Below are 22,114 nucleotides of genomic sequence, written 5' to 3'. Positions count from 1 at the left end.
CAGTTTGTTCTATATTGCCTGTGGTGTACAATTTGAGTGGCAACTGGGAACTTCACATCCTGTACATTATTCTGCCCAACAACTGCAGACTCATCTGAGAACTCAGGCCTAGTAGACAACTTCAGTCTATCTCCAACAGCTTCTACAGTTGCTATTCCAAAGGTCCATTTAAAACCCTTGGGATCTTTAAAGCGCCCTTCTCTCAGAAAGTCAATTCCCAAGATGCAAGGTGCATTTGGACCCGTTAAAATGGCATGCCTTCGCCAATCACTCCCAGTCAAACTCATCTCTGCCTCTAACCTTGTCAATTCTTGAGAGCCTCCTGTGATTCCAGAAATAGTAATAGACTCCTTTCCTTTACAGTTTGAAGGCATCAATGTACATTGTGCACCCGTGTCCACTAGAGCCCTGTATTTCTGAATTTTCAAGGTACCAGGCCATTTAACATAAACATTCCAGTATATCCTATTATCTTCCTGGTCCCTGGCCTCTGCCTGGTAAGAGGCCGGCCCCCCTAATGTTGGCCATTACAAGTGGAATTAGCACAGTGTTTAATGGTATAAGTTGAATCATTGCCAGAACTGAGTCATGTGGGGAAACTGAGGCAACTACTCTTTTAGTCTTCTCACTCTGCAACTCTCTCACTCTTTTTAGGAGGAGTGAGGTGGGTTTTCCATCCCATTTATCCATGTTTTCACCAAACTGGTCACGTAAGATTGCCCAAAGAGACCCACGTGACTGTTGTCTATTTTATAGTGAGTTAGGTTGAATTGGTCTTCTAGGAGGACGCCTATCTTTGATGGCCGAGACATGTACCCACTCTGATAGTGAAGAAAAAAGTTCACTGTCCTTTGCCAACTGGGATATGGAGGTTTTACATTCCTCCTTGAGTTGTTTCATGCCCACAAGGGTACTAGCCTTCACACCAGCCGATGTACCTTCTCGTGGATCCTCATCCCTTTGCTTCATGAGTTGAGCAGACTTCTGAAGCTCCTCAAACACAGCAAAAGGGTTACCCTGCTCTAGTTTATCCCCATCGTCATCTGAACTATCTCGACCCCCAAGGCTAGCTACCATTTTACCCCTTGTTTTAATTGGAACAAGGGAGACCTTATCTAAAGTAAACTGTGTCTTACTCTGGGAGGTGCCTTTCATTGAATCATCTGAATTTTGATTGTTTGCTCTGTTCCTCACGTGGTAGTGGAGCTGAGACTGAGGCAGAAGGACCCTTCCCCACAGCAGCAACAGCAGCCGGTTCAGCAGAGACAAGCGGGGCTAAGGCAGGAGCAGTGGAATTAGCAGGCTCCATGGCGTTAGTGGGCTTGCCCTCCGAGGACCCCGCCGCATCCCCCGGGACCGCTTCCAGTCCCCTGGTTGCAGGCGAAAGAACCTTTGCCTCAGCAGCCACTCTACTGGCGGTGTCAGCGACCCTCCTACAGATCAAAACGTTCGAGCCACATTTTCCACAAACCAGTTCCTCAACTTTATCTGTCTGAGGGACTTTGCCATAGCCCACACCGTCTGCTGCCAGATCCGGCACCGCCCCCGCAGGCCTTTGTGACTGCACTTCTGCAGGGGTTGCATCGCCTCTACCTTTACTTTCCTCTGTTCTATTCGGTACGAATGGGAACCAGATTGTTTCCTGCCTCCATGCTTCAGGGTCAGTGGGGTACGGGCCACGTCCAACAATTTTTCCTCCTCTCAAAGGTTCCGAGGCAGGACGTTTCGCTGCTCTGCGAGCAGTCCGTGTGCCCAGTGCCGTGGCCTTCCCTCCCCCGCTTCAGTCGCAGACTGTTTCTTTAACCCTTAGCTCCCTGCTATTGTCTCCGGAAAAGATAAAAACTTTCCTAATAGCCTGTTTGTTCCTGCATCTCTCTCGTCTCCAAACTACAACCAGACCTACAATAGCAGCCAAAAACATCAAGTTCACACATATTAGGCAGGCTACTGGGTAACTCAGCTCTTCCAAATAACTCCTAGCCTCTGACAGCAGTGTAACATACGGCACACCCTCTACGACATTCCTAAACCCTAAAACATTCCTAACAACATCTCCAACCTTCCTTAGCACAGCTTTTACCGAGTCCCAGACCATCTTAGCAAAGAATGAACACACCTGGTAGTGCACCATAGTTGTAAAACACTGCTGAACTGATAAAGTCAGAACTGAGGCAATAATAGGCCAGAATATATCAAACAAATTCATTTTTCCCTGACGTCCTTATTCTGATTATCAGTCAAAAGAAATAAAAGCAAACCAAGGTCGTGCCCCACATTGGGCACCAAAATTAATGTCCCGGGTTAGGGCATATCCCTCCCCCCCTCACCACAACACAGATTTTCTTTGAAAATCAGAGAAAAATGAAATTGTATTTCTTATAGTATAACAATGTAAAGAGAGATAACAATTACAAAAGGAAAGAAAAAAAAACAACAATAACCTTAAGGGAGATGGGGGAGGGGTCAAGCGGCAGCGAAGCAGCAGAAGCAGCAGCAGCCAAAACAGCAGCCGGGGAAGATAGGCAGGCGCAGCTGAAGCAGCAGAAGAAGGGGAGAAAAAGCTGGGCTTCTAGACATTAAGCACTTGATGCTCCAATGAAATTATATTAATTTATCTATTGTTGCCATTATATGGCCTATCCCTGGAGTGTTCATCTCTCCCCTATGTCTGAGTTAGAAAATCAGCTCAAACTGCCACAGGCACTCTATCTTTCTTGGGTGCAGTGGGATTTTGGAGACTGCACATTCCTGGATTCAGTCAATTGTCAAACCTTTGCATGATGTGACTCATAAGAGAAACAATTTTGAGTGGGGACCTGAACAACCAGCAGCATTTGATCAGGTCAAGTGAGAAGTAGTCCATGCAGTGGGCTTGGGACCTGTGCAATCTGGTCCGGACATTAAGAACATTCTGTACACGGCTGCCAGTGTCAATGGTCCAACTTGGAGCCTTTGGCAGAGACCTCCAAATGAGACATGTGGTCGTCCACTTGGTCTCTGGGCTCGTAGCTACAGAGGTTCAGAGGCAAATTACACTCCAACAGAGAAAGAGATACAAGCAGCCTATGAAGGAGTGAAAGCAGCTTCTGAAGTGATTGGGACTGAGTCACAATTGCTTTTAGGTCCTAGGTTGCCAGTTCTAAACTGGATACTCAAAGGCAAAGGTTCATCACTGCATCATGCCACAGATGCAACCTGGTCTAAACGGATGGCTTTGATAACCCAATGAGCACGAATGGGGAATCTTGATCGACCTGGTCTGGTGGAGCTGATCACCAATTGGCCAGAAGGCACAGACTGTACCAAATCTCCATAGGAGAAAATAACATGTGCTGAAGAAGCTCCTCCCGATGGTGACCTGTTGGACAAATTCTTGCTAGCTGAGGACACAGAAATGATAAACATGAGCAACCCGTGCTGGGAAGACCTTGTGTCCATCCTGGGAGTTACATAGCAGGCATAGGGTGGCTTCCCTCACATGCAGCTGCAGGTGGGCAGAGTCTAGCCAGCCCCAGAGGCTGACCCTCAGATTGTTATGGTATATTGACCTATCCATGCCTTACAAGTAACCCTGTACTCTCTGATTGTAACCAATCTTGGTGAAGCACGCCTCTTGCTAGAATGCATATATGCCACTGTATCACAGAAATAAAGCGGATTATGACCATCTAACCATATTGGTGAACAAAGAGTCATTTTTCCCAAGTGCTCCACCGGCAAATGGCGACTGAACAGTGTATCAGGCATTCGGCTAAGACCGAGGCAGGCCAGCGGCGGGAAGGACTGCGTTCAAGAGGCCGGAGGGTTGGCCAACAATGGGCCGATCATCCTGCGGATGTTTTTCGTATCGAAAAAACTATCGTCACCATTGCCGCTGGACTGGGGGGCGTCACCTCAGGACGGAGGTGATAGCCGGATATGCACATCGTGGGTGAATTCCTCAAGTGTACAGGTAAGCCCAACATGGAATCTGATGCGGCACAGTCTCTGCTAGTGCGCATTCTCTCTAAGAGAGGGGTCTCGTCGGACATTAAGAAGCTCCTGGCCTGGGCGCATGCGCAGGGTCATATGAGTGAACCTCCCGTGATTTTTAAACCGGAAGCATGGTGTGAGGTTGGAGACACACTGTGGGACGTGGTTATTAACAATGGAAAAGACTCTAAGAGGGCTCAAAAGCTAGGTCCCACCTGGCGGGATGTGCTCCATGCGTTACTAGAAATGAAAGCTTCTGTCCGCGCCGGTTGTTGCCGGCAGTTCTGACGCATGCGCAGTTCCAGCTTCCGCCTCTGCCCCTGACCCAAGCGCCCTGTCACTGCCTGCGGTTGAGAAAGAGAGCTCGGTAGCTCGGTTTTTCGGACTTAGTCGTGCCGCTCCAGTCAAGGGTATGACCGGGAAGATTGCCAACTCAGTGGCAGAGTTGAAAAAGAGCATGCAGCACGATCCGGGCGGTCATCCCGGATGCCCGCCCCGCCGCTGGCTGAGTGCCTCCGGGAGATCCAGGAGCCGGACGCTGAGATTCGGGAAAAAGCGTCTCAGCATAATATGAAGTGGTCTGGTGTCATTAAAAATGCCCTGTTCGAGGGAGAGTGGCACCCTGTGCAGTCCACAGCCTTCCCTGTGATAACCGGGGTGAGCATGGCATTTGAAAATGCTCATCCCAAGACCAGGGGTATTTTAGCCACATTGCCCACAGGGGCATTGGTAGAAGACATGTTAGAACGGGTGGCTCGTGCCCAGGGTCGCGAGCAGTACGCTCTTGTGGCAGACACCGTGCATGCATCTAATCAAGCTACGGCAATAGAGTTAACCCAAGCGGTGGGACAGGCGGTCGAGACTGCGCTTGACAAAAAGGTCCTTCTTGTTTCAGCAAAACAGCATGAGAACTGCCCAACACCTGTGGGCTGTTATCGCTGCGGCCAGCTGGGTCACACAACGCAGCGCTGTTCGGCCTCAGTGTGGTGCGACCATTGCCAGTCTCCTGGCCATGCCACAGCAGTCTGCCGCTCGGGAAAGGTCAAAGCAAGCACGAGCAGCCACGCACAGACGACAATAGCTGTAGCGCAGGACGAGGCGAATGGTACCTGGACACCCACTACCCAGCCGCCAGCGGGAGCCTCGGGGTTGACTTGGCAACAGCAGTAAGTGTCACCTTGCAGAATGGACAAGTCACGAAAATTCTTACCACTGCTTCTTCACTATCTCCCTCGCCAAACAATACCATCTGTGAGTGAAGCTGAACCGGCGAGCCGCTATGAGTGGACAGTTTTGCTGCAAGGAATGAAGAACTCACCAACCCCCTGCCAATTGTTCGTTGCAAGTGCATCACAACCCTTACAAAAATTGGGCATGTAAAATTGCCTATCACTATAAGGACATTATTTTCTGTTGTTCACGGCCGTTTGTGCCTGCAGACTTGGAAACAATTGAGACAGTCTGCAAAATAAGTGGTCTGATTGTCGCCCTAGAAAAGATACGGCAGCAGAGTCCTTAGAATTATTTAGGTTGGAATATTACTGAGGCCACAATCAGACCTCAAAAAGTTGACTTACAGACAGCAGTTTAAAAGTTTTTAGGGTAGACCTCCTACTAAGGACATGAATAGGGAGTGTGCGGGACGGAAGGACAAAACAACATGGTGGCTGAGCTGAAACAGCTGGGGTTGGTCCTCCTCCCCCCCCACTCCGGCTGTGGAGAGGCCCGCAGGGCCCCATTCCCCCCCCCCCCGCTTCCTTCATCCATCTGTTATCTCTCTTTACAGACTTTTTTTTCTGCTGGAAGCAGCAGAGCCTTGGAACTGTTTTGAGCTGGAAAATTACTGAGGCCAGAGTCAGACCCCAGGAGGTTGACTTACACACGGACTTGAGTACAATGCAGATATCAAAAAGTTTATGGAAAAGATAATAAGAATAACCATGAAGACTTAGAACCATTTTTGCCCCTGTTACAGGCATGGACACACACAGGTGCATCTTTTTAGCCACCTGACAACAACAGTTGCACTCAAAATGATAGCTAATAGTTCCTGACTGGGGTATTCACCTGTCACCTTACTGATTAATTCCTTCTACAGACCAGGCAGCAACAACTTTTGCACCCTAGATCAGCGTCAAAAGAAAGAGAGGGAGATTGCTAGGCAATAGCAGAAACGCCAGTGCCACTGACAATGGGTGGAAATTCATACAGACACAGAAAGCACCAAACAGGACAGACTAGCACACTTATTACTAGAACTCAGATGCATTGCCTCTCTCAGCAAGAGCATGGGCACTGAAATCCACATTACAAGTCACTAACCAGATTCTGGACTAGGACAGGGAATGATAGAGCTTGTAGGCTAATGCCAGTCAGCTCCTTCCCCCAATAAATATGTTCAAACAGATAAAGACAGGACTATTTTTGAAGGCCTTTTTTGATGGTACCATATTTTGGAGTATAGAAGTTTACTGAAGCAGCTGCTAATTACAACGGAATGAGCTTTGTGACAATTCTGATTTTTTCTTTCTCTGAGAATACCATGGTATTATTATCTTCTTGAAGTTTCTTTGCTTTTCTTGAAATTCCTTCAGCTGATAAATTTTTAGAGTAAGATATGTTAAGGCTAAGGGTTTGCAATATGACAATTTTGGGAATTTAGGATATAAGGATATTATGGGATGTTTTTTCTTGGGTATATGAGGGCATCATTAAGGAAAAAAAAAAGGGAGAAAATGGGTTTAGAGGAAAGCAGGATAGCAGAAGAAATTTTTCTTTCTTCAAAATTTCTGTAATGACATTATACAGACTAGGCCAATGGATCTGTTAGCCTAGGCAATGAATATGACTGCATTTATGTGGCCGTTTGAGCTGATCCTCTAGCTCAGACATAGGGGAGAGATGAACATTCCAGGGATAGGCCACATAAGTGGCAACAATAGATAAATTAATATAATTTCATTGGAGCATCAAGAACTTAATGTCTAGAAGCACAGCTTGTTCTCCCCCTTCACCCGCTGGCTTCTGCTGATGCAGCTTCGCCTATCTTCCCCGGCTGCTGTTTTGGCTACTGCTGCTTCTGCTGCTTCGCCGCCGCTTGACCCCCTCCCCATCTCTCTTAAGGTTATTGTATTGTTTTTCTTTTTTTTCCTTCCTTCCTTCTCTAGTTATTATTTCTCTTTACATTGTTATACTTATATTATAAGAAAATACAATTTCATCTTTCCCTGACTTTCAAAAAAGTAGGGGGGTTTGTGTTGTGAATTTTCTTCCTGGGGGAGAGATCAGCCCAAACCAGGACTCTTTTTGGCGCCTTAACGTGGGGCACGATCTTGGCTTGTTGTTTTGTTTTTTTTTCCTTTCCCCCTGTTGATTGATAATCAGAATAAGAACATCAGGGAAAAATGAAGTTGTTTGATATATTCTGGCCTATTATTGCCTCAATTCTGACTCTGTCGGTTCAGCAGTGTTTTACAGCTATGGTGCACTACCAGGTGTGTTCATTCTTTGCTAAGATGGTCTGGGACTCGGTAAAAGCTGTGCTAAGGAAGGTTGGAGATGTTGTTAGGAATGTTTTAGGGTTTAGGAATGTCGTTGAGGGTGTGCCGTATGTGACATTGGTGTCAGAGACTAGGAGTTATTTGGAAGAGATGAGCTACCCAGTAGCATGCCTAATATGTGTGAACTTGATGTTTTTGGCTGCTATTGTAGGTCTGGTTACAGTGTGGAGACGAGAGAAATGCAGGAATAAACAGGCTGTAAGTGAGGTTTTTACCTTCTCCGGAGGCAATAGTAGGGAGCTAAGGGTTAAAGAAACAGTCTGCAACCGAAGCGGGGGAGGGAGGGCCACGGCACCGGGCAGACGGACTGCTCGCAGAGCAGTGAAACGTCCTGCCTCGGAGCCTTTGAGAGGAGAAAAGATTGTTGGACATGGCCCGTACCCCACTGACCCTGAAGCATGGAGGCAGGAAACAATCTGGTTCCCATTCGTACCTAATAGAACGGAGGAAAGTAAAGGTAGAGGCAATGGAACCCCTGCAGAAGTGCAGTCACAAAGGGCTGCTGCGGCGGCGGCAGATCTGGCTGCAGACGGTGTGGGCTATGGCAAAGTTCCTCGGACAGATAAAGTTGAGGAACTGGTTTGTGGAAAATGCGGCTCGAACGTTTTGATCTGTAGGAGGGTCGCTGACACCAGAGCCTCTGCCAGCAGAGAGGCTGCTGAGGCAAAGATTCTTTCGCCTGCAACCAGGGGACTGGAAGCGGTCCCAGGGGAGGCGGCGAGGTCCTCGGAAGGCGAACCCACTAACACCATCGAGCCTGCTAATGCCGCTGCTCCTGCCTTAGCCCCGTTTGCCTCTGCTGAGCCGGCTGCTGTTGCTGCTGTGGGGAAGGGTCCTTCTGCCTCAGCCTCAGCCCCACTACCGCGTGTGGAACAGAGCCAGGCAGACAAACAAAACTCAGATGATTCAGTGAAAACCACCTCCCAGAGTAAGACAGAGTTTGCCTTAGATAAGGTCTCCCTTGCCCCGGTTAAAACGAGGAGAAAAATGGCAGCTAGCCCTGGGGGTCGAGATAGCTCAGATGACAATGGGGATAAACCAGAGCAGGGTGAACAAAAGGAAGAGGATCCAGGAGAAGGTACATCGGCTGGTGTGAAGGCCAGTACCCTTGTGGGCACAAGGAGTGGAAAGGCAAAAGCAAAGGAAAAACATATTCAGGAGACGGATGATAGTGACGATAGTGATGATGAGGAGGGAGCCCCGTTGCCAAGGAAGGAGGTCAGGCATATTAGGCAAGACTATGCCCGGAAAGAGCGAGAACTGCTGATGAGTTGGCTGAACAGATGCTGGCATGGAGGCATGGACACCATAAAAATAAACCCTCCGACAGTAAGGCAGTTGGGAGTTTTCTCGAGAGACAGTGGCATAGATAAACACTTAGGACATCTCGGTGGCAACTCTAACCTCTGGTCACGCGTATTGACAGCTGTGGTACTGCGGTACCCTAACAGGGATGATTTACCCTGGAGACCCTTACACTGGAATACAATTGAACAGGGGGTTCAGTGCTTGCGAGAGATGGCCATAAGAGAGCTAATCTATGGAGATTATACAACAGAGAACCCTGAGGAGATACCAATGAGCCGAGCTCTCCTAAAGAAACTTATTCACCTTGCCCCCTCTAGTTATGCCCATACATTGGCAAGTAAGATGGTGGGGAAAGACGATGCAACAACTTCTATGACTGTGGGTGAATTCGCTGATCAAATGAGGCAAATGGAGGATAGCCTTATGGTTAATGCTATGGTGTCAGCCATAAATACTATGACTGAAGAGATTAAAGATAGCATGAAACAACTCAAGGAGGAATTTAAAACCTCCCTATCCCAGTTGGCTAAAGGACTGGAAAAGAAATAATTGGCAACGGAAAGGAATGCCAATTTGGGCTGCTGACTTATGGCAGGACATTGCTACCCGTCTAGAGAAAATCCCTGTAAGAGTACGACACATAGACGCTCACATGCCCAAAAGTAAAGCTACTGAGGAACATCAGCACAACCATCAGGCAGATCTAGCTGCCAAGGTGTTTCAGACCGATGTAAATTGTGATTTGGATTTAGATTGGGAACACCGAGGTGAACTGTTCTTAGCCCGGTGGGCCCATGATTCCTCAGGACATCAAGGCAGAGATGCTACCTACCAATGGGCACGGGACAGAGCAATCAACATCTCCATGGACGCTATAACACAAGTTATACATGACTGTGATATTTGTGCTACTATTAAACAAGCCAAGCGTCTGAAGCCCTTGTGGTATGGTGAGCGATGGGCAAAGTACAAATACGGTGAAGCGTGGCAGATTGATTACATCACTCTACCTCGTTCTCGGACTGGAAAGCAATATGTGCTGACCATGGTGGAAGCAAGCACCGGATGGCTGGAAACCTATCCAGTTTCCCGTGCCACTGCACGTAACACCATTTTGGGCTTGGAAAGACAAATCCTGTGGCGACATGGCACTCCAGAAAGAATTGAATCAGATAATGGTACCCACTTTAAAAACAATCTCATAAAATCTTGGGCCAAAGAGCACGGCATTGAGTGGGTCTATCACATCCCCTACTATGCACCCGCCTCAGGCAAAATTGAACGTTACAATGGCTTGTTGAAAACAACTTTAAAGGCAATGGGGGGAGGAACCTTAAAGAACTGGGAGAAACATCTAGCCCAAGCCACTTGGGCAGTGAATAGTAGAGGTTCCACCAACCGAGCTGGCCCAGCTCATTCAGAGGTCTTACAAAAGGTAGAAGGTGACAGGGTTCCTGTCATTCGTGAAAAGAATTTGTTAGGCAAGTCTGTTTGGGTATTCTCCCCTTCAGGGGAGGCTACACCTGTCCGAGGGGTGGTTTCTGCTAAAGGACCTGGTCATACATATTGGGTTATGCAGAAAAACGGTAAAATACAATGTGTGCCACAAAAGAATCTGACATTGGCAGAAAGAATGTAGATATGTTGTTATGAGTTCTTTTGCAGATGATTGTGGTGTCCAAGGAAAGCCATGAAGAGCCCGCTATCCATGAGCATGAGCCCTGAGAGTGCCAAGAGTCCTGCTCTGTTCTACTCATTGAAAAAAAAAATTAAAAAAAAAATTGAGCTAGCCAACGCCTGAGACAGACGGAAATAAGAAGATGAATGACCAAAAATTGAAGAAAGATGCTTGAAGCCTGAAAAATGACCATCTACGATACTGATGTTATTCCTAGTTACATAGAATGACTTGATGCTGCAATGGTAAATTATATTAAAGGGGTGGATTGTGGCCGTTTCAGCTGATCCTCTAGCTCAGACATAGGGGAGAGATGAACATTCCAGGGATAGGCCACATAAGTGGCAACAATAGATAAATTAATATAATTTCATTGGAGCATCAAGAACTTAATGTCTAGAAGCACAGCTTGTTCTCCCCCTTCACCCGCTGGCTTCTGCTGATGCAGCTTCGCCTATCTTCCCCGGCTGCTGTTTTGGCTACTACTGCTTCTGCTGCTTCACAGTATCACAGTATCACAGTATCACCAAGGTTGGAAGAGACCTCACAGATCATCAAGTCCAACCCTTTACCACAGTGCCCAAGGCTAGACCATGGCACCAAGTGCCACATCCAACCTTGCCTTGAACTGCCCCAGGGACGACGACTCCACCACCTCCCCAGGCAGCCCATTCCAGTGCCTAATGACTCTCTCAGTGAAGAACTTTCTCCTCACCTCGAGCCGAAATTTCCCCTGGCGCAGCCTGAGGCTGTGTCCTCTTGTTCTGGAGCTGGCCACCTGAGAGAAGAGAGCAACCTCCTCCTGGCCACAACCACCCTTCAGGTAGTTGTAGACAGCAATAAGGTCACCCCTGAGCCTCCTCTTCTCCAGGCTAAACAACCCCAGCTCCCTAAGCCTCTCCTCGTAGGGCTTGTGCTCGAGGCCTCTCACCAGCCTCGTCGCCCTTCTCTGGACACGCTCAAGCATCTCAGTGTCCTTCCTAAACTGGGGGGCCCAGAACTGAACGCAGTACTCGAGGTGTGGTCTGACCAGTGCAGAGTACAGGGGCAGAATGACCTCCCTGCTCCTGCTGACCACACCACTCCTGATGCAGGCCAGGATGCCACTGGCTCTCTTGGCCACCTGGGCACACTGCTGGCTCATGTTCAGGCGGGTATCAATCAGTACCCCCAGATCCCTCTCTGTCTGGCTGCTCTCCAGCCACTCCGACCCCAGCCTGTATCTCTGCATGGGGTTGTTGTGGCCGCTTGACCCCCTCCCCATCTCTCTTAAGGTTATTGTATTGTTTTTCTTTTTTTTCCTTCCTTCCTTCTCTAGTTATTATTTCTCTTTACATTGTTATATTATAAGAAAATACAATTTCATCTTTCCCTGACTTTCAAAAAAGTAGGGGGGTTTGTGTTGTGAATTTTCTTCCCGGGGGAGGGATCAGCCCAAACCCGGGACAATTTATTCTTGTATTTGCTTGTGTTTTATCATTTATCTTCACAGGCCTTGATGAAGACCAGCCTGATTATGACCAACCTGTTTTTTCCTAAAGTGAGCAGAAGTCTTGCTGAGATGGCAGAATTGTGGAAAGGACTTGAAAGGAGTACTGACATGATAATTGTGTGTGTATGGATCATAAGGTTTGGATCACAGCAAACGAGTTTGGGTATTTTCGCGAGTTTTCAGTGATTGTGGTTTAATGGAATAGATTCAGTTTAGCACCTGTTGTAAGGCCAAAGCCCACTCAAATTGGCACAAGATGGCAATGTGGCTTTTGTCTCTTGCAAGGGCCCTGCAAAAGACAAAAAACGTTGCCCTAAATTCTAAAAGCAAATGAAGAACTGTGGGAAAAGGCCCAATAGAGTAGCCTGAAAGCAATATCTAGGGCATATCTTTGCATTGTATTTAGAGGTTTGTAGTTCTTAAGCACAATAGTCAGACGCAGCTCATAGCCAAGGAGTCTGATGAGAACATTCAGATTTCTGAGAACTACAGAGTGAATCCAGAACTATAGGAGTCTGAGGAGAATGCTTGACAGCTGAATGATCTGCAAATCTACAAGTCGATTGCTACACAGAGCCAGCGAAGATTTAGCACACCTGCACTCTCCTGTGACTGTGATATTCGTCTGGACTTTTGGGTTTTTGAACGAACTACTTGCTGTCGCTCGCAGAAATAGCTTTTTGGGATTGTTAGCTAAGCTTGTGTTGTTAGCTTGCCAGACTAATGCTACTGATGAAAGATCTAAAAGGTATATTCTCTTTCTGGTTTTAGTACTATTGATTTGTAGCTGTATCATTTACCACTGTGTTGAACAGCTTATGGAAGTTGAAATATCAGCCCAGGTTGCTCAAAAGAAAGAGAGGGATATATTGGAGAAATTCTTGTTAGCAGAGGACACAGAAATGATAAACATGAGCAACACGTGCTGGGAGCGACCTTGAGTCCATCCTGGGAGTTAGATAGCAGGCATAGGGTGGCTTCCCCCCACATGCAGCTACAGGGGGTGCAGTGCAGGTGGGCAGACTCTAGCCAGCCCCAGAGGCTGACCCTCAGGTTGTTATGGTATATTGACCTATCTATGCCTTACAAGTAAGCCTGTACCCTCTGATTGTAACCACTCTTGGTGGAGCATGCCTCTTTCTAGAATGCATATAAGTAACTATATCACAGAAATAAAGTGGATTATGACCATCTAACCATATTGGCGAACAAAGAGTCATTTTTCCCAAGCGCTCCACCGGCACTGATCTCTCTGATCAGGAAAAGAACTATGCTTTGTTCACACATGGTTCCTGCCATCTAGCTGGGACAAGCAAAGATGGAAGTCAGCAGTCTGGAGTCCTACCAGGAGAGTTACCGACGCGAGAGATGGAGAATGAGAATCCAGCCAATACGCTGAGGTAAAAGCTGTCCAGCTTGCTCTTGATGTGGCTGAACGTGAAAATTGGTCTATCCTTTAACTCTACACCGACTCATGGATGGTAGCCAATGCTCTATGGGGTTGGCTAAAGGACTGGAAGAAGAATGGTTGGCAGAGGAAAGGAAAGCCTATTTGGTGTGCTGATCTATGGCAGGACATTGATGCACGGCTGGAGAGAATTCCAGTGAAGGTGCGGCATGTAGACGCACACATGCCTAAGAGCAGAGCCACAGAAGAACACCAACACAACCAGCAGGCAGACCAAGCCGCTAAGATTTCTCAAGTTGATACAAATGCTGATCTTCATCTTGTTTAGAAACACCAAGGTGAACTGTTCTTAGCTCGGTGGGCCCATGATTCATCCGGACATCAAGGCAGATATGCAACATACCGATGGGCACGCGACAGGTCAATTGACTTGTCCATGGACGCTATTACCCAAGTCATCCGTGACTGTGACATTTCTGCTGCTATTAAGCAGGCTAAGCGAATCAAGCCCTTATGGTATGGTGAGAGATGATCTAAGTACAAGTATGGTGAAGCCTGGCAGATTGACTACATCACTTTACCTCAATCTGGCAAGCAGTATGTGCTGTCGATGGTAGAGGCCAGCACCGGATGGCTGGAAACCTATCCAGTTCCACATGCTACTGCACGTAACACCATTCTTGGTTTGGAGAGACAGATCATGTGGAGATATGGAACTCCAGAGAGAATTTAGTCAGACAATGGCACTCATTTCAAGAACAATCTTGTGAAAAACTGGGCTAAAGAGCACGGTATTGAATGGATCTATCATATACCCTACTGTGCTCCAGCTTCAGGGAAGATTGAGCGCTACAAAGGTTTGCTGAAAACCACCCTAAAAGCCATGGGGGGTGGAACTCTGAAAAACTGGGACAAACATTTAGCACAAGCTACCTGGCTGGCAAATAGCAGAGATTCAGTCAACAGAACAGGATCTGCACAATCAGATTTGGTCCAAACAGCAGACAGTGATAACGTTCCTGTTGTACGTGAAAAGAATCAGTCAGGGAAAACTGTTTGGGTATTTTCTCCTTCGGGCGAAGGGAAACCTGTCCGAGGGGTGGTGTCTGCTAAAGGTCCTGGTCATACTGATCTGCCATGGGCTGCCAAAACTTGGAACACGATTGAGCAGGGAATTAAGCCTCTGAAGGAAATTGCTGTGAAGGGAGTGCTTTATGGAGATCATGGCACACATGAGCCTGATGACATTCCTCTTGGAACAGGTCTCATGAAGAAGCTTATTAAGCTTGCTCCTTCATCCTATGCTAACATCTTGGCCAGTAAGTTTCTATCAAGGAGTGATAATGGAAAGTCTATCACTATTGGTGAATTCACTGACCAGCTCAGGCAGATAGAGGATAGATTGTCACATTCTGCTATAATCTCTGCCATAAAAACTTTGGGTACACAGATGAAAGATAGCATTGAGAATGGCATTAAGAATAGCATAGAGAATGGCTTTAGGAATGGCATGAAAGATCTTAAAATCTCAGTTTCCAATCTGGTAAAGGATACCATTCCTGCATCATCTGAATGGGTGCATGTTTCTGCCATCAGGAACAGACGCCCACCTCCTGCAAGGCAATTCCAGCCCAGGAGGAGACAAATTCCACCCAGACATCAATCACGTGCGTCACTGTGCATAATTCTGCATGACAAATTCAGTGAGAACATGAACAAATGGGATGGTCAACCTACTTCAGCTCTTTCAAAGAGAGTCAGGGAACTGCAGAGTGGCAGAAACAGAGGCAGCAATGCCAGGAAAGTAGCTGTCATTTCTTCAGCTCCCCAGAGCAACTGCAATTATTCCAACAATTGCAATTTCTCTCACAACACCACCAATCACTGCATACACCCCACATGCCATATTCAGCATTAGGGGTGCCCTGCCTCGAGCCAGGAGGAGGAAAGGGATAGTGGAGAGAACCGAATCTATTGGAATGTATTCATTAGGTGGCCTGGCAGTTCAAAACTTTGGAAATACAGGGCTTTAGTTGACACAGGTGCTCAATGTACTTTGTTGCCATCAAATTGCAAAGGGACAGAATCCTTATATATTTTTGGAATCACTGGTGGATCTCAAGAGTTAACTAAGTTGCAGGCTGAAATAAGTTTAACTGGGTGTTTGCTGAAGGTCCTGGTCATACCTGCTGGGTAATGCAGGAGAATGGTGAAATCCAGTGTATTCCACAGAGAAATCTAACTTTAGCTGAGAGAGTTTACATTCAAAGTGAATAATACAAGCTGTTAGGAGTTTTATGTTCTAGGTACCATCGGTGTCCAATGAAAGAATCCATGAGAGAATCTACAGTATGTGAGCACGAACCCAACGTCACCTGGAAATCCCTGTTCTCATCTCATCTGTGAGGAGACAAACTGTTCTGAGCTTCTGAATCACCTATATCTGAGGTAGTCGGAATGAAGTGTGAACTGAACTTGTGATATTTAATGGTGTAAATATTGGTTTAGATTAAACCAGGTAGTTCTCAGCAATACTCTGAGTGAAGTAGACAGGGGTGGATTGTGCTCGTTTGAAGCTAGCTGGTATGTTTTGGTGAGAAGAACTAGATCATAGGCTGTCAAAGGAAAACAATGGCGATGTCTACTTCCCTCACCATCTCGCTGAGGAGTTTGGGAAGAAGAAATGAAAACATTAGGTAACACTCTCGCCATTTTCTCTCACTCTTGCTTGGGCTGCTGGCTGAGCAACATCTTACTCCCTAACCTCACCTTCCATTTGGCCTAATCCACTTTGCTTCTTACCCTCTGGCCAAGCCTCAATTCTTCCTTGGGACTGGGGTAAGGTTGAGAGGGGTAGGGGGAATGTGCAGGGGTAGTTGAGAGCTCCTCCTGGGGACTCAGGTTTCTGGGAGGGGAGTTGTGTTTCTGTATCACCTTTTACCTTGTCTATTTCTGTATATAACTGTATATACTATAAGTATCTGCTTGTATATTGTACTGATGTAAATATAAGCTTCATTCATATTTCCAGAGCCAGCTGAGTCTAGTCTGGGTGATTTCCTAAAGTGTGGGGGAGCGGGGAACACCCAAACCATCACAGCCGGGTACTCCATAGAAGCAGGTAAGGCTGTGGTGGATGCAGCACTATGTCTATTGGCAAGCATACTCTCTGTGAGAGGGATTACACCAGATATTAAAAAGCTCTGTGAGCTGATCAAATGGGCTAAAGAGTAGCAAATCCATATGATTTTTAGCCCAGAGAGCTGAATAAAAGTGGGAGATCCACTGTGGGACGCAGTTATTACTGACTGTAAAGACTAAAATCGCTCAAAAGCTCGGTTCCACCTGGCGAGATGTATTAAATACATTAATGGAGATGAAAGCTGAGCAACAGGTCACTATGGCTGCCTCGCACACGCTCGTTGCTACTCCTGCTTTTCCAGGTGAAATTACCAGTAATGGCACCACCACCAGTAAGCGCTCAGCCTGCAAAGGCGGCAAAGAGCCTTCTCAGTTTGAAAAGTGTTTCGGAACGACTGATTTACTGAATGCTGCTAATGACCTGCCAGTAGCCGACAACAACACCCATCCGCCCATGGATTCTCCTAAAGCAACTTTTACATGCAATTGAAGGGGTCCAGTTTGACATCTGAAAATGCAGTCCCCATGCTCCCACCAACAGCGTCCAATAAAGGATGGAGATTCTTCACTCCCAAAAGGAAAAAACAACAGAGACAGAGGGAAGAACAGCAGAGGAAAAGAGGAAGCAGAAGCGATCACACACAGGGAACCGGACACCGCCCCCTTCTCCAGCAACAAGAGCTCCAGGAAAGCAGTCCCAGATCCACTCTTACCATCCCCCACATCTCGTAGCTCACCCCCCAAGAGGTCACACCCTGCAGAAGAGACACACAGCTGATAGAGCTTCCTGACAGACTCCAGAAGTTAGAGGGCTGAGTCCAGCTCGGGACGGGGATCTGTCAGACTTCTGACATGCTTCTTCAGCGTCTCCTGTGCTTATGGGGTTGGGAGGGGCAGGAGTGGGCTGCATTGGGGAAAGCAGTGGGTCTGTGCAAAAGTCTGTGTTGCTTCAGAGAGCTAGGCTATTTGCATGTGTAAGCTTCTCCAAGCAAAGGTGTCCACATCAATGGCACACAAAGCCTTGTTAAATCGCTCAGCTCTTGCTTTTTTTTACCTTCGCCTTCCACCCTCCAAGTGTCTGAGAGACATTTACCAACTTACGAAAGAGCTTCTTAAACAGCATGACAAAGCTCTTTCTGGCCATGGCCTGAAAACAATGGAGGTCTGGCAGAAACAGGAAAAGTTTTTTATGGTAAACATCAGAAGGCTGTATCTGGTGAAGCTATAAGTCTCATGCTGAAGTATGTGACAGGAAAGATCTGATAAGGGAGAGGAAAGAGACAGCCATCAGAAAATAGTCAAAAGAGCTTCTCCAAAACTTTTTCTCTCTGTGAGAGATGTACTTCAACAGTTATATTTGCTGTGCAAAAGTCTGATTTTTATGTTGACTAAGATGTGGTGAGAAAAGCCCTGAGGGACAACGGGGACAGTAATGGAAAGCTAACAGCCGTAAAGGATGGGGGGCTGGGAAAGCGAAGGGGCAAGACAGAGGCAGCGGGTCTGCTTAGCCGTACCAGCGCTACTTGGGACCTCATGGGAGTGGCATCCCCCGTGGGATTTGGCCGCAGGATATAGGGATATTGTAGAATATTTTTTCTTAGGTTTTTCTGTATATCTAGATAGCACTATAGGATAAGGATGATAAAAAAAAACACATACACAAAAAAAAAGAGGGGAGAAAGAGAGAGAGAGAAAGGACAGAGAGGAAAGTAAGAGGGAGATAAGAAAAATTTGAAATTTCTCTAGTCACATCATACAGAGAGATTCACCCTAGACAAGGCAAATGAATTTGTTAGCCTAGGGAATCAATGTGTTTTTATCTGTTTTTGTATCTGTTTCTGTGTTTGTTCATTCATGTTCACAGGCTTTTGATGGATACCAGCTTGTTATGATCAGCCTGCTTGGTCAGTGAGCAGAAATCTTTCTCAGATAGCAGATATTGTGGCAAGAACTTCAAAGGAATACTTGAGATAATGGTTGTGTGTGCATAAGTCATAGGTTTTGATCATGCTTAACAAATTTGGGTATTTTCATGAGCTTCCAGCAATTCTGTTTTAATGAATGGGCAACTGCAAAATAGAGATCAGTTCAGCCTCTGTTATAGGGGCAAAACCCACTTATTGGCAAAGATGGCGCTGTGCTTGTTATCTTTTTGCAAAGGGCCATGCAAAAAGATGAGAAACACTGCCTTCATTTTTAAAACAAATAGAGGAACTGTGGGAATTAGGCATAATAGAAAGCCTAAAAGCAACACATAAGGCATATCTTTCATATCATATTCAGAAATTAGTAGCTCTTAAGCACAATAGACAACAGATGGAGGTCATAGCAAAGGAGTGTGGTGAAAATATCAAGATCCTGAAAATTATAGAGCGAATCCAGAACAATAGGAGTCTGAGAAAGAATATTGGACAACTAGATACATCTACGATTCTACAACATCGATTACCACACAGAGCCCAATGAGAACATGGTGTACATGAATTCTCCTGTGACTGTGATGATCATCTCAGTCTTTTGGTCTTTTGAACAAATTACTTACTGTTGCTTGCTTAGCACCAGAGGTAGCAGCAGGAAAAGCTTTTGGGGTTGTTAGATAAAGCTTGGGTTGTTGGCTTGCTAAACTAATGCTACTAGCAAAGCTCTAACAGGTTCATTCTCTTTCTGGTTTTAGTACTATTGATTTGTAGCTGTATTATTTACTCCTGTGTTGAACAGAGCCTGTGTAAAATTGCAGATCAAGCCTGGGTTGCTCAAAAAGAAAAAGGGGGAATTGTGGATGGATTTCTTGCTAACAGAAGGACATGAATTGATAAACATGAGCAACCTGTGCTGCAAAGTGTTCTTGAGTCCATCCCGGAGGCAGGAACTAAGGTGGTGATAACAGCCCCCCACCTGCAGCTGCAGGAGGCAGGGTCTGCTGGCCGCAGGAGGCTGACCCTACAAGTTGTTTATATAAGTTTAACCTATCTGTACCTCACACATATCCTTAAGCCTATCTGTGCCTTCTACAAGTACCAATCTTAACTAAGTTAGCTATGCATGCCTCTTCCAAGTTGGCATACAAGTCACTGCATCACAGCAATAAGAAGATTACTGGAGAACAATTATCTAACCACACTGGTGTCACAATTGTTACTCTGGGGGTGCAACGCCGGCAGAAAAGCAAAACTTAGACTCAGTCCTTTTTACAGCTGCCTGAATCATTGATGAATACAGTACATTACAGCCCAGCAAGAACTGCCAGTCACAACATGGTGGCTAAAACAGAATGTGAAATTCTGTTATATTCCGTATAAAGAATTATTTACTGATATCTACTTTAACACAAAAAAACAATGCAAGCAGGACATAGTCAAAGTAGACTACGAAAACAATGATATATTAAACATACTGTTTCTATCTTCAAACATCATCTTCAAAATTAAATGTAGACAACTCTTATTCTGAATTAGTATTTACTGTCCTGATATCCCTGCAGTAGAGCTCTAGGAAGTCTAAGAGCTCTAAAAGTTAGATACAGAGATTTCACTTGATATAAAATGTGTATGGTATATTTCATCTCTGCCATGCAAAGCCTCTTCCAATTACACATTTAATCTTTTTCACAGTAAAGACTTGCTAAATGCAGAGCAATCTTATGTCAAGAAATTACATATCCCTACAGGTTCCAATTTTTGTCTATTGATACACACATGCAAGAAAGCTCTAATTTTATTTCTGATTGTTTTACAGCTGGCAAAAAGGAAGAAAGCAGAAGGGAAACTGAGAATTTTAAGACTGCTTTAGGGAAAAAAAATAGAAGGTGGTGACAGCATTAGAAAAAAGTGAATAGAAGAGAGAGAACAGAATTAATGTAGTAATTCATTCAGAACATACTCATGATTTTCCCATGAAGTTGTGTCCAATCTATATGACAGTGCTAAAACCATTACCACGTAACAGCTGTAACACATTTGATATATGGAAATCGTTACTGACACCAGTCAAATCTGGTTTGTGCTATGATTAAAAGTTTAAAAGCAGCTGGAATAAATGTGCTAATATAGAAAGCAATGTCATAAACCAGATGCAGTTTCTCTTCTGTAAAAATGATTTTAAGCATCAAGAGGCTAAGTGCCCAGAATATTCCTGTGCCACCAAATCCTCCTTTTCATAGAAAAACATATCTGTAAAATGATTTGATACTTAAGTCACACATGTACCTTAGTGAGATTTCTATACATGAATTGACAGCATACTTAATATATAACCCTCACCTCTCACACAGCAGTTGCTATGAATTAAGTTGATGATGTCAAAGGTACAGAAGGCAAGCTGTTCACCTAAGTGTATACACATATAAAAGGCAGGAAGCAGTTCTAGAAATAGTCAAAGTTACTAAATGAAAAGTACTTTCATTAACCAATAACAAATAGTAATTACAATAAACTAGTCTCTGGTCAATTTGCCTCCAAAAATAAAATTTCCCTGCAAAAGCAAGAACAGATGAAGGTTGTACAGTGTAAATGAAACTACCAAATACAATTGAAAATGGTTAAATGACTGAAGTGTTGACCAAGGAAAAATTAACATTCTTTTTTTTTTCCCAAGTAGAAATGTAGGTTCAAGTATGCCACTTCAATTAAAGATAGGGTTATTAATAAAAGCATAAGGCAGTGCTACCAACTAAGAATTGTGCCACTAGAATACATACAAAATCTATGTAGCGGTAAAAATTGAAATGTAAAGATATTAGTAGAAATTGTGATTTTACAAAGTATATGATTCAGTTGTAAGCAAGCATTATATAAAACCAAAGCAGAATATTAAAATAATTAAAAGCATGCAACTGACTATTTTAGTAATTTGTCCACAGGATAGCCTAAACATCCATGTAGTCATTTCTTAAGTGGTTGTAACAATTTCAAACAACAGCACTTACCTTGGTATTGTCACACATTTTGTATTGCAATTCTGAGTGGTAATTGCTTTCTCAAGTTCATCCAGCTGTCCTGTTTTCTTCAGCTTCTTAACTAAGCTTTTCACTGCTTTTTCACACCACTTTTCCTCCTGAACATTCTGCTCACCACCACCAGCACCTCCAGAGCCACCAGATGATTTTTTCCACCCTAGAAGTCTCTTCACAACTGGTGGAGTGAATGGCAATATGGATGACATGGTTTTCACCAGACAGAACAGTCAGCAAGCAATAAATTAGAGATTCCCGTCTGATCCCTAAAACCAAACCAAAACAGAGATGTTGGCACCAAGGTCTCACGTTAAACAAGTACCTTGCTTAGGACCCTTCATTACCAAATCCATACCAAAGCAAGTCAGATAATAGTTCAGAAGTAGTCTGCATCATGCTTAGGTACATCACCAACAAGGTTAAAACACAAGTTTGCTGCAGACTCTTCTACTTTTGGATTAGACAATTTATTTCCCCTTAAGACTTTCTTGGTTAAAACCAACTCCAAAAAAACACAGAAGTTAACTTGAGTCTAGCTTTGCACCTAGGCTGGCTGGTTTTAGTCCTTTATTAAAGTTTTACACAAGTGATAAACAAATTGCAC

The 22,114-nt window shown here is 45.3% G+C and overlaps 1 protein-coding gene across 4 annotated transcripts in view; it reads right to left on the bottom strand.

Moving 5' to 3' along the window:
* The window catches only part of LOC135192867 (mothers against decapentaplegic homolog 2-like), a 244,992-nt gene that overhangs the window by 199,337 nt on the left and 23,541 nt on the right, over nt 1-22,114 (bottom strand). For all 4 annotated transcript variants that reach the window (XM_064176240.1, XM_064176239.1, XM_064176242.1 and 1 more), the window contains exon 2: nt 21,484-21,776. In XM_064176240.1, coding sequence (XP_064032310.1) covers nt 21,484-21,719 — 236 coding nt within the window. In that variant the 5' untranslated portion in view covers nt 21,720-21,776. The remainder of the gene's footprint in view (nt 1-21,483; nt 21,777-22,114) is intronic.

The sequence above is a fragment of the Pogoniulus pusillus genome, chromosome W (genome assembly GCF_015220805.1).
Source record: "Pogoniulus pusillus isolate bPogPus1 chromosome W, bPogPus1.pri, whole genome shotgun sequence".
NCBI lineage: Eukaryota > Metazoa > Chordata > Aves > Piciformes > Lybiidae > Pogoniulus > Pogoniulus pusillus.
This window is presented reverse-complemented; position numbering and strand designations above follow the sequence as displayed.